We start from the raw sequence: 12,784 nt of genomic DNA on the forward strand, positions 1-12,784 counted from the left end.
CCAATAACAGATCACAGGATGGGTCGGTGTGTGCGCGTCCCTAAACCAAACTCTTTCTCAATGGCCAAAGCCAGCTGTATCGTCCAATAAATTTATTACTAAAAATATGCACCAATATCAGTATTTTAATCATAAAAGTAATTAACATCCTACTTTTATTAAAGGGAACAGCCACCAGATAAAAATAAAAGAGCTTTAACTACTGTTTTGGTAACTTGATTCTGTCCACTATCTTTGGTAATGCTATGTTGGTTGAACTATTTCGTTGAAAGATTAAAAGAAATGAAATTAAATACATAAGTAATCGCACCATAATTGAATTTATAACCTCTAACTAACAAAGGCTTAGACTTTAACTTATACTCCTTCGGCCTCAAAATATTTGTCGTCCTTACCAAAAATACTTGTCTCAAAATATTTATCGTTTTATTTACCCAAGATAAAATTAAGTAGCTTTTTCCCATTTTACCCTAGTATTAATTATATCAATTGGTTGATTTTGTGAGTTTGCATATCAACATTTAAGAGGTTTCGTCATTAATGGAGTAAATATTTATTGAGGAGAGAGAACATGATGAAATATGTTAAGTTGGTAAAATAATCAAAATGCTACCCTTATAAATGCTTTTTTAATGAGTTTGTAAATAAGAAATGTGACAAATATTTTGAGACAGAGGGATTACTTAGAGCTTATTAGCCGACTTTGCCCCGTCTAATAAGTTATTAATATGGCACATTGGTAATAATAATATATTTCAAGTTTACCTCATTTCTAGATGCCTAGAGGATACCAGATTCCTTTTACCAAACCTATACTAATAAACTAAAACTACAAGTTCATACTGGCTAGGGTCTAAGAAATGGACTTGGTGGTCCTCAATTAGAGTGGTTGTAATTTAATAAAGAATTGAATAACATCCTGGCATGTAAGCATTGTCCTGGGATCATGCTAATGTGAACTGTGGGAGACAAAAATCTGCTCAATCCATCGACAAACTAACCATATGTTGAACCACTCAACTTTCCATATTTTCAGAAACTTCAAGTGCATTTTATCAACTAACTAGACATTCAACATTTCAACCAGAGCTATAAGAGGGAACCAGTTAAAGACCTTGTCAGGAAATATTCACGGGATGATGTTACTTAAACGACGACTATTCTACAAAAGAGAAGAAAATAATATACATATTACTTAACAGGGATTATCCAGAGTACTAAAAAGACTAGAACCTCTGAAATTCTCTTGGTGATGGTCTGACGACAACTTTTGAAGATGGGTAAGCGCTCAAGATCTGTTAGGTCCAAACAAGGTTTATGCCAATCACAGAATCTTTTTGCACTGTTTTAAGCATTGATATAAATTACCTACAAGCCTCTCACACAAGCATACTCGATTGTGTTGGCAATTTTCTGCAACAGTAAGGATAAACGAAAAACAGGCGTCCTTATAGAAATTTAAGAAACAGTAAATTTCTGAGATAGAGAAAAGAGGTATAGCAAGGCTGGATCTTGATGCTAGATACTTCCCATACAACATTAGACGACTTCACTGCAATTTAAACTCTGAGCTGGCAGCATAGTTACAATGTGGAACATAAACTGACTATTCAGTTTTGACATATAAACAGAAGAAAAAAAAGGGTGTCTAATACTGCAATTTGCTTAGGAATAAAATGCACCTTGTAATAGTGCATACCAAATTTTTCTTCCATTTGTTCCATCAGCTGTCATGGGCAGAAGACAAACTACAGTTCCCACTCTGGAGGACGTTCTCCGTGCTGACCTTCTCCAACTTGTGCTATGGCACTCTTCTACTATTTTCTTGAATAAACATGTCACATACTAAAAAAAAAAAAAAAAACGAGGAGAGGCAATTTACGACATCACCTATGAAACATGCTACAAAAGCCATTCATCTCATATTTGATGTTGACACTAAAAGGACAATTGAAAAAAAAATCATACAGACAGACTAAAATAACTTTCAGCATCTCCAAATAATAAGAGCAAAAATTTGAATCATTTACGGAAACATGCCAAACTTATCGTAAATTCTTCTTGCTCTTCTCTTATTCATCCTCATCCTCCTCCTTATCGTCTTCTTGTTCATCCTCATCTTCTTCACTATCTTCAAATTCATCCCTTCCAAAAGCCTCTATAAACCATGACACAACACAGGGGATGTACTTTGTCCCAAATTGTCGAGTTGCTAAATTGGAGCCCCAAATTGGAACATCAAATTTACTACTTCAATCTAACTTCACTTCCTAACAATGGCACCATATAACTCATAGAACACGTAGAAGTTGTTGACTGGATTGAATGACACATGGACATCAACTCAAAACGAAATCCAAAGCTAAGAAGAAACCAGCAACTGACCGAATGTCAATGATTTTCTCCCATTAGATCTGGAGGTCGTCAGCCTGTCAAGTTACATTTGACGTACTTACAAAATCAGGTCAAGAACATTTAGAATCACATATGGAGTAATTGAAAGGAAATCAAAGTTGTTAAACCTGCAACATCTTCATCATTGTCGTCATCATCTTCACATACTTCTGGCGGATTAGAGATACAGAAAAAGCTTTTGCGGGTATCAGTCCTGATTAAGGGTTTAGCATTTTTTGACCCCTTCTTTGGCTTCCCTTTTATTATCTTTTGAGCCAAGCCTTTACCTGGATGCCATTCTGTCAGTCCTGCAAGACATCGCACATCAAATGAACAAACAAGACTAGGATCATATGATATAAAGCCAAAACACTGAGAAGTTAAAACCTACCTAATACCTCCGGTATATGTTCATCATCACCAATCATGTGATAGGTTTTATTCAAGACAGAACTCCTGAGAAAAGGTTTTGTATCAAAGAAGTGAAGCTTAAAACACTTCTGGTTATGAATCCTGCACCACTTGATATCTTGAGTTAATTCAAAGCTTCTTGGTCATGCTTTAAGATCTAAAGCAGAGTCATTTGCAGTTAAAAGTTTGGTACTTAGAACCACGAAATATTTAAACGATTTGTTATTTACCTCCTCTGCCAATATCTCATTAGTCTTCGTTGCAGTCAGCACGAAGTTGGAAACACCTCTCTCTGCAGCAATTTTTCACACCAATAACAAAATTAAAGCCTACCAATCAATATGCACAGATGAAAGGAAATATCCAATAAAAACTTTAGCATTTTCAGTCTTTTTATCCTCATCCATGTTCATGGGAGCTTCATTAACACCCTACACTTCGAAAACCCCATTTACTATTTCATATCTGTGCAACACATCAACAAAATCATAAACCGGAAGGACAGCCAAACTGTATGCCATTTTTTCTGTGACTGGAAGGAAAGAGCTAATTTCACCTCCAACAAGCAGACATGGAACAAGCAACAAAAAAATATTCTTCGTACCTCTGTATTCAATGGTTCATACAGTTGCTGGTATTTAGCTTCAAGTGCAGCTTTTCTCCTCCAGAAACTTCGCTTCAAGCTCATCATCTTGGCTCTATATTTAGAAAAATCATGTCAAGTCTTTTTCTTCCTTTTACAGGAGGAGCAATTGACAGTTACACAAGCATATTAATATGCCAGCCTAAAGAAAACAAAGATAATCCACATATCATATAGTGACCTGACAAGTTCGGTCCATTTGGATTGAAGCATCATTGTTGTTGTTGTTAGCACTATTTATGCAAAGCACATATACGAAACTACCCCATTAGTCCCCAATTAATCATCATATCTTGATACATCCTTGTAATTGGATTGCATTAAGGGAAAAGCTTAATTCCTGTAGACAATCAATATAAGGCATTTTGACTTCCTATACAATTGAGTAGAAGAATGAGGCGGAAACAAAACAGGAAACACACGGGAAAGAAAAACTTACGTAAATTCTTCTCATTTGCTCGCTTCTCTCATCCACATCACTTAACCTTAACCTGAATTTTCAACTTCAAAACACAGAGAAATTCCACCTTTAATTTTCAAGGATCAAGTCTGCTTCGTCTTGTGCCATCTGCTCAACCACCATTCTGTGTCATTTTCTCCTGATTTTGAGAAGGCAGGATTGATATAACAAAGGGTGGTTTCTTTTGGAGTGAAACCTTTATCTTTCATCTCTTCAAGTAATTTCTTTACCTCACTGCGACCTGACAGTCTCAATGACCTTTCAAGCTCCACCCTTTTTGATAGCTTGCACCATCCAACTATTAGTATGTCATATGTTGAAGAATTTGGTAATACCCCTCTGACTTGCATCTCATGCATTAGTTCCTGAGCCTGTCTCATCTTTCCCACCTTTGCAAAGTCAAAGATGAGTACATTATAGGTACTAGTGCAAGGAACAAAACCTTTTGTAATCATCTCACAGTAAAGCTTGATGGATTCCTTTTTATTTCCAATTTTCCCATGGCCAGAGACTAAAATGTCATACGTATTAGCATTAGGGACAAAACCCCTCCCCTTCATTTCATTGAGCAATTCAGCTGCTTCATTCATCAGTCCAACAGCTGAGAGAGATCCTAATATAGTGTTGTATGTTGCAACATTAGGAGAAACTCCTTCACCCAGCATCTCGGAATATGTTGCAAAAACCTTTTGAAATTGGTAACTTTTGCAATATCCACGTATGAAGGCATTATAAGTGGTAGTATCAGCCGAAAGTCCTCTTTCTCTCATATTTTCTAGTACTGACGTTGCCTTTCTGGTCATCCCTAGCCTGCATAAGACAGCAATAAGAGTGTTGTGAACAGTCTGGTCAAGCTTAAGCCCCATGCCGACAAGTCGCTCATGCATTCTTAGGATTATATCTGCTCTTCTATGGCCTGAAGCAGCATCGAGAACAAATTTGTGAATATCTGGTGAAGGGTGAAAACCAATTGTCACCACTTCCGTTAACAAATCCATTGCTTTTTCAATATCACCTACTTCACAAAGTCCTTTCACCAATATATTACAAGTGATTGAATTAGGCAATATCCCACAGCTCTTCATTTCACCCCAAAGTTTGACAGCACTTTCCAATTTTCCCTCTTTGCAATAAGCATTAATTAAAGAATTGAAAGTTTGAATATCTGGAACTAGACCGAATTTCTTAATTTCAGCATAAACAGACTGTACCTCATACTGGCCAATTCCCAATAATCCATTAAGCAGTACATTGCACGCTATTGTGTCAAAGCATATTTTTTTCTCTTTCATCTCTTCGACCAATTGAAGAGCAGTTGACTCCTTCCCTCTTTTAAAGAGTCCATCCATCAATGATGTGTAGTTAATATGATCAGGTGACAGACCCTTAGATACCATATCCACAAAAAATGCCTCCGCTTCATCCATTTTACCCAATTTTTTCAAATTATTCACAAATGTATCTAACAAGAATTTATTTTCCTCAACACCCTTCAACCGCATTTCCTCATACAGGGCAAGAGCCATATCATGTTTACCAGCCTTAAAGCAGCCATCAATCAGAGTATTATATGTGAAAACATTAGGGCTAACATTTATGCTTACCATTTTCCTCATTATTTCCATGGCTGCATCAACCATTCCACTTTTGACATAACCATTAATTACAGAAGAGAATGTGACCACATTTGGTAAAACACCTTTCTGTTCCATTTGTTGCAGTAAAAGCTCTACACTGTTTAAGTCACCAGATTTGCATTGCCCATCGACCAATGCAGTATAAGTAATATGATTTGGAGTTATGTTAAACTTCAAGAGTGTCTGAAACATGTCCTTTGCTTCCCTGGCCTTTCCAACTTTAAAAAGCCCATCCATCAAAGAGGTAAACAAGACAACATCGAAAGACACTCCTCTAACCACTATTTGACTTTGAAAGTGAGCAGCAACTTTTTCAGCCTTACTTTTGTACAAATGATGAATAAAAATAGAGTATGTCACATGATTAGGATCCACTCCCACTCTTCTCATCTCATCAAGAAGTAATTTGGCCTCATACAACCGCCCACATTTACAAAGACCATATATAAGGGAATTATAAGTAACAACGTCATGGACGAAACCACGCCTCGTCATTTCTTCAAATGTAGCAAATGCTTTCTCAAACTGAAACCACTTAACATATTTACTAATCAATGTGGTGTATGTAATAGCATTTGGTTCTAAACCCAAGTCTCCAACTACCAGGCCCTTATTTTCACCATCATAAGAGTCCGAGAGCTCATCCATGATACATTTTGCTGCATCAAAATCTCCTATTATACCGAAACCATTAATCAAAGTATTAAACGTAACAATATCAGGTAATAAACCTTCTCTTTTCATCCTCTCCATCATTTCAAGACCACCACTCATCTCAACAGCCTTACAATATCCATTAATCAGAGTGTTAAAACCGATAACATCTTTATCACTCAACATTTCCATCACCAATTCAGCATTATACAAAAGACCCTTATCACAAAACCCCTTAATTAATATATTACAAGTAATACCATCAACAAAAACACCCTTCTTCAACATATCAGATACCAATCCAAACCCCATTTCCACAAACCCAATTCTGCAAAATCCCCATATCAAAGTGTTATAAGTAACAGTATCACATTCATTCTCTCTAACTAATTCAAGTGCTTCTTCAATTTTTCCAACTTTACAAAGCGAATGCACGACTATATTACGAGTAACTACATTAGGAACCACTCCACAAGAGAGCATATCAGAATAAAGGTTAATTACCTGATCAACCAGACCTGAAGAATTGAAATGATGCAATAAATGGTTCCAGGAAACAAGGTCAGGGACAAGATTGTAATTTCTCATTGAAGAGAATGTTTCAGTGGCTCTAGAAAGACGGTGGCAACGAAGGAATAAATGAACTAGTGTGCAGAAAAATGAGGTGTAAAGGCTTTTCTTTCGATCAATTAGGATTGGTGTATGAATTGGCGTTGTGGATGAAGAGAATAGGAAGCATATTTTGAGCTGTAACGAGATTATAGGGTGGTTTTTTGTGCTGCGTATCAAGTGTTTGATGAAATGCCGCTGTGAGTTCATTTTCTCACAATTGCCACCATTCCCGCCCCTTGTGTATATGTGGGCGCTGTTATTTTTCCGGCACTTTCTCCGCTATCGTACTAAGTACTTCGCTCAAGTTTGACATGTATTTGACTAAATTAATTTAAAATCAATTCTCAAATTTAAAAGTTCATGACCAAAATTTTTATTAGTTCATGACCAAAAAAAGTTTAATGGAGTAATAGTTTTTTAATAGAACAAAGATTTTAAATCAAATCAAATTTTAATTCAGTTCACATAGCTCAACTTAAATTTAATGGAACTAATCATATACACATTTAGATAGATTGGAATTCAAGGGAATTATAAATTTTTCCCAAAGCTAACAATATGGGTTTGGTTTGGGTAAAATCTAAAAAAATTGGTTTCTTGATTTAGTTTCAGATTTTTAAAATAAAAATTCAAAAAATTAAATTGTTATAGTGTGTGAGTGTTTGTGGTGAGTGTATTATTATCGATATATGATCAGTAACGGATTCAACTAACATTAGATAATACTTAAGGTCTGCGTACATCCTACCCTCCTCAGACTTTACTTGCGAAATTACACCGGATATGTTGTTATATTAAATGTGCATGTTTATTAGCCTTTTGGTTTGTTGCGTTATTACAGGGGATTAGGAGTGATTGGTTATTCATCAAATTTGTGTCAAGTGGTATCCTTTATTTCAACAAAATGAATTGATAATAATAACAACTACGCTTCAGTTATAAACAAGTCAGAGTCGACTATATGAATCTCACCATTTCATTTAAACTCAACTCACGTCATCATCACAAAAAATTAAATATGTGAATTTTGAATTGTTTAAAAAATATTTAACAGACAACATTACTACTTCTCATTCTTTATAGTAGTTATTCTCTTTACGTCTTTCAAGTAATAATTATTTGAAAAATTCAAATTCAAATAATGCAAAAACTAAATCGAAAAATCAAATGCACTCCCCTAGATATAGCGAGAACAACATTCACTTGAGATGTACTTAGGAATTAGGATGACTGCTGAGAAAAAAGCTCGAATCATACATTTGTGATGTTATTTTTATGTTACAACTAACAAATGCATTATGCATGGTACTTGTTATTTTTCCGAACTTAGTCACTCTATTTCAAAATTAACAAGTGATAGTTGTCTTTCTGGAGCATGTTTCTGTTACTATAGTTTTAACAATCTCCTAGCAATGTTGCCATTGGCACCATGAGGAAAAAATCCACCACGAACATGCTCATTGCCAGTGTTATACACAATCCTTAGAATCTCTGCTGGAGTCCGCCATTGGGAGAGCGAATTGACATCGGCTGATAATATGTTAGTTGCTGTACGATTCTCGGCACCAAGTTGCCATGGCACGAACAAACCTTCGTCTTTAGTCCCGCACATTGCCAAACGGTTTCTTAAATTGGAGATGTGGATTGTGAACTCAGCTACAGTGTGTTTGTATGGGTACACTAATTTTGAAGCTCTCTGGTAAAGGTACATTCTGATCATTGTATCTTGCCCTGATTCAGCTCCTAATAGTCCTGCCAAAAGCTGCATTATAGCACAATTTAAATAGGGGAAGTTACTTCGGACATATTGCAAGTTTACCACCATTCTCTCCAGAAAATTAAAAAGGATTCTTTCTTTTATGTCCTTCAGCCAAACTTAATTTGGGGAAGTAGCTCAAATATACAAATTTTTTAAACTGATATGTATACCATGTATACATATAGTATATGTATATTATATGTATAATATGTGTATATTTAAGTACAAATATACAAAACATATACATTTGTGGGCTATTTTGTAAACTAGATCATCCAAAGGTATTATGGTGTAGTTTTTCCAAATTAATGTATATAGGTTGTCAAAATTTACTTTTTGTGCATAATTAAATTTTCAACAAACTTATTGAAATATCCAGCGTCTCCAATAATACTTACAAGATGGTTGGCTAAGCTTATAAGCTGGTCAAACTGACTTATAAGTGCTTTTTGCTTATCTATACGTTTGTATTTATAAGTCAAGTGCTTATAAGTTAAATTTTACTTTTTTGTACATATGTATTAAATCTAGAACACCTTTATAGAAATTTCTGGCTTTTCCATGGGTACTTACTCTTTTTGTTTCATAGCCTTTGATGAGGGGATTTGTACCAACATAACCGACCAATGCAGTATATGGCAGTGCATAGCAAGACAGCATGAAATTGAGGCTATCTCTATAAGGATCAAATGGGGGTTCCAATTTGTAACCAAATGCTTCATCAAATAGCTTTGCGAAGTTTTTAGCACTTAGATCCATCAAAGGTCTTGGAAAACCACCTACTTTCGATTTAAGTGCCCTACAAAATCGCCCAAAAGGACAAAAAACGAAAAAAGAAGAATTAACCCACAATAGAATGTTAGAAAGGAGGAAAAAAAAACTAGTTACATTTTACCAATATATCTTAACCTATTATTGCATGCGATTGCCTAATTTTGATATTATTAGTCCAAAATTCAGTTGTTTTAAGTACATTAAATGATCTTTCAAATCGGCCAAGACTCTAGTTTATGGGCGCTTCTCTATGGTCCAGTTGTTGCTTTATTGAATTTGCTTAATTAATAGGCTCATGCTTCGACTTTGATCGTTATGGACTAGTACTAAAATCGAGCCCTAGGTAGCATATCTAATCTAACAGTCGCAACAATAACAATGAAATGACCCCTTCTTAGTGAGATTATATGAGCAATTGCCAAAACCAAAATATGTCCCCACATTTTTTTTTACAATGTCAATGTGTACAAGTTAAATTCGGGTAAGCATGGACCTGAGATGGCCAACTTCTTGCAAGGCAAACTCAGTGATGATGGCCTTTGTAAAAGGATCAAGATTTGCTTTGTGGACACCAATTGGGGGAGGCCCACCCATGACTAATTCGGGTGCTACTATATCAAGACCATAACCATGTGTAGCCCACAAGAAGTATTCAGCTTCTAAGAACTCTAAATTCTCAGAGAATTGCATCAAGTCAATGTCTTCTTTGAACACTGGTACTGAGTACTTTGGAATCCCTTTTGGACAATGAAAATCTTGAGAAAGGGAGATGCTGATCAGGCTGCTAGACATCAAAATCATGAATATTAAAATATAGGAAGGTGAAGTAATTGATATTATAGGCATTTTCAGATTTTTTTGGTTGGTTAATTAAGTTGTAAAGAAGATTAAGAGAGGATTTTATAGGTAAACTATGAATTATGGCATACTTTATACCCTGTTTTAGCCAATGTGATTTGAATTTCTTTTCATGAACACCTAATAAATAGCAATGTATGCTTTGTATGCCTCCGCTAGACTCTACCTTTCTCCAACCTATAACCATAAATAAGAAGATATACCAACAAAATAGAAGAAAGAAAATAGCTAAACACGAAAAACGAAACAGCCAAAAAGAGAGAAAGAAGCATGGACATAAATATATCCGAGAAAAGATTGTTTTGATATAATGTGGTATGACCTTGATATTAATTCCTTCATGGCCGGACCAGAAATTTTAACAAGGAATTCAGAAAACAATACATAAAAGTGTATTTATATGTAGGGAATTCAACGAGTTATATACAGTCGCGTAGCCAGGAATTTCACGAAGGGTGTTCAAGCTTTGGATTAGTAAATTTTTTTTATGAGCGGATGCATCAAAATTTTTAAAATCAAGCTATACAATATTAGTAAATAATTTTTTGTACTGAACGGGTGCATCGAAAATGTAGTATTTAGCTTTAATGAACATAAAAAGAACAAACAAATTATGCATATTTAATTTAACATGAAGTGAACGGATAGAGAAGAAAAAAAAGAGAAATAGAGAAGATAATTTAACCTAGAATCAAATAATTTTAGGCTTGATGACAACACTACGAGACATGAAGAACTGAGAGCAGACCAAAAGATGGTTCTTTTCAATTTCTTTGTAAAGCCTTTTATGCTTTCAATTTTCACAGAGTTGTAGAGAGTTTTTATGATTTACTTATTAAATATCTTTTAATAAATAATTACTTTTAAGTTTTGTTTAGAAAATTTAATGAAAAAACAAAGGTCAAAGGCATCAGTTAGAATCCAATTGGATATTGGCACTTTCGTTTTTCAAAATGAAAAAGTTGGGTGTGAAGTTTGTTATTGTGCCGCTTCTCAAAAATAAAAAGTAGGCCAATATAGCCCATAAGGCTATAGCCAATAATCAATGTGTATTAACTACGTACTGAGAATCGAACTACAAAATACTAAAAAGCAGCTGCTAGGGATTGAGAACCCCCGCGGTTGCCACTTAAGCCATTTCTAAACAACCTTCCACCACTGAGCTACCTCTCTTAGCTATGTCAAGGGTGTTCAAAATGTAATATATATTTATTTAGCGTAGCATTTTATCTATATACACAGTATAATTTTTTATTCAAGAAAGAGTTGTGTATTAATTCTGGGAATAGTAATGATAGATAAAAATAGATCGATGTATAATCTTTGAATGAATAATTTTAGAAAATAATGGAATTTCCATATTAATCGAGTATTTCTTCTTTTTAATATTTGGAAAATATTGTTTGGCGATTCTAATTTTTTAATATTATTTGTTTTATTAGGACTAATGTCTATTTCTGGAGTTACTTTCTTTTTATCTTTTGTAATTCTTTCTATTTGATTTTTGATTATACTTGTTCTATCAGTCAAATCCTTCATTTTGGCTTCTATCAGTGAAGAATTTGGCCAATTTCCAGATTCAATTTGACTAAATGATTCGTTAATTATCTGATTACTAATTAGAGAATCTTTTTCTTTTTTTGTTTCATTTGATTCAGGTATTTCTTTGAATCTAAATAATACAATTAGAATGACTTTTGAAACTTTTGAAAGTTCTTCTCTTATTTTTTTTAGAAATAGAATACTTTTGATAAGCCATTTTTTGGTTTCTTTTGAAACTCTTCGAAATATTTTTGTTTTTCCTTTTAAACGGCGAAGGATGTTCGCCTGAACACCCTTAAAACACCGTAGCTCCGCCCCTGGTTATATATATAATCTTTTTTTACCTATATATAATGGAGTATATAAGTTTTGTCAATTGAACCCCCGTCACAATATATAGCTCCGTGACTTGCTGGTTCTGTATTGATTTCACAACATTGGGCTTTGCGATTCAGAAGGATACTTTCCAGACGTTATATATCATTAGTACGAGTATATGTTAGTGTTAAAACGCTCTTATTCTATTAGCATTATTCATTTAAAGTAATAATATGATGTTAATTTCACACAAAAGAGTTATATTATAGAGATTGAACCTACATCGTAGGAATATAAACAAGACCTCAACAAAAATGTAAGTGCTTGAACTTAGGTATGAAAAATGAAAGGTATAAGAGGACCTAAACCTAAATTAATAAACTAGAAAGCTAGGTCAACCCAATCCGGAAATTATCTTCATGCGTTTAGTATGATCTAGCTATTAGCGATTTAATTGGATTTAAAGTGAGCTCCTCCAATTTTTGTCCACGAAAAAAGGAATACCATTTTAAATATTTTTGTAAAATTGTAATCAACATACATGCATGTTCAGGAAATTAAATAGAACAATATTTCTTAGATTTTTATTTGGAATTCGGCTTTTGTATAAAACTGGTATGACCCCAATATACTAAACAATATTTGGTTTCTGTTATAAAATAATAAAACTAGAACAAACAATATTGGGAAAGAGAGAAGAGAGGAATTCTTTATTTCTCTTG

At 34.3% G+C, this 12,784-nt stretch overlaps 3 protein-coding genes across 12 annotated transcripts; all 3 read right to left on the reverse strand.

Moving 5' to 3' along the window:
• Positions 1–1,891: 1,891 nt before the first annotated feature.
• On the reverse strand, positions 1,892–7,287 carry LOC132064264 (pentatricopeptide repeat-containing protein At5g14770, mitochondrial). Of its 10 annotated transcripts, none has more exons than XM_059457189.1 (5): positions 3,888–7,287; positions 3,410–3,590; positions 2,786–2,850; positions 2,523–2,702; positions 1,892–2,429 (listed from the first exon to the last, which is right to left on the reverse strand). In XM_059457189.1, the coding sequence occupies exon 1, from the start codon at positions 7,016–7,018 to the stop codon at positions 3,992–3,994; it is 3,027 nt and encodes a 1,008-aa protein (XP_059313172.1). In that variant the 5' UTR covers positions 7,019–7,287; the 3' UTR covers positions 1,892–2,429; positions 2,523–2,702; positions 2,786–2,850; positions 3,410–3,590; positions 3,888–3,991. The 10 variants fall into 10 exon arrangements, with proteins under 10 accessions (XP_059313172.1, XP_059313168.1, XP_059313170.1 ...); XM_059457185.1 differs by having other exon boundaries at positions 2,786–3,097; XM_059457187.1 differs by having other exon boundaries at positions 3,410–3,503; positions 3,888–7,286.
• Positions 2,073–3,496, reverse strand: LOC132062112 (nucleosome assembly protein 1;4-like). Its single transcript, XM_059454753.1, has 5 exons — positions 3,410–3,496; positions 3,139–3,236; positions 2,786–2,850; positions 2,523–2,702; positions 2,073–2,158 (listed from the first exon to the last, which is right to left on the reverse strand). Exons 1-5 carry the CDS (start codon positions 3,494–3,496, stop codon positions 2,073–2,075), a joined length of 516 nt encoding a protein of 171 aa, XP_059310736.1.
• Positions 7,288–7,863: 576 nt separating the features above from the next.
• Positions 7,864–10,253, reverse strand: LOC132064266 (ferritin-like catalase Nec2). The gene is made up of 3 exons (XM_059457190.1): positions 9,838–10,253; positions 9,144–9,369; positions 7,864–8,573 (listed from the first exon to the last, which is right to left on the reverse strand). Exons 1-3 carry the CDS (start codon positions 10,188–10,190, stop codon positions 8,199–8,201), a joined length of 954 nt encoding a protein of 317 aa, XP_059313173.1. The 5' UTR covers positions 10,191–10,253; the 3' UTR covers positions 7,864–8,198.
• Between the last annotated feature and the right edge of the window lie 2,531 nt (positions 10,254–12,784).

The sequence above is a fragment of the Lycium ferocissimum genome, chromosome 7, assembly GCF_029784015.1.
Source record: "Lycium ferocissimum isolate CSIRO_LF1 chromosome 7, AGI_CSIRO_Lferr_CH_V1, whole genome shotgun sequence".
In the NCBI taxonomy this organism is placed as follows: domain Eukaryota; kingdom Viridiplantae; phylum Streptophyta; class Magnoliopsida; order Solanales; family Solanaceae; genus Lycium; species Lycium ferocissimum.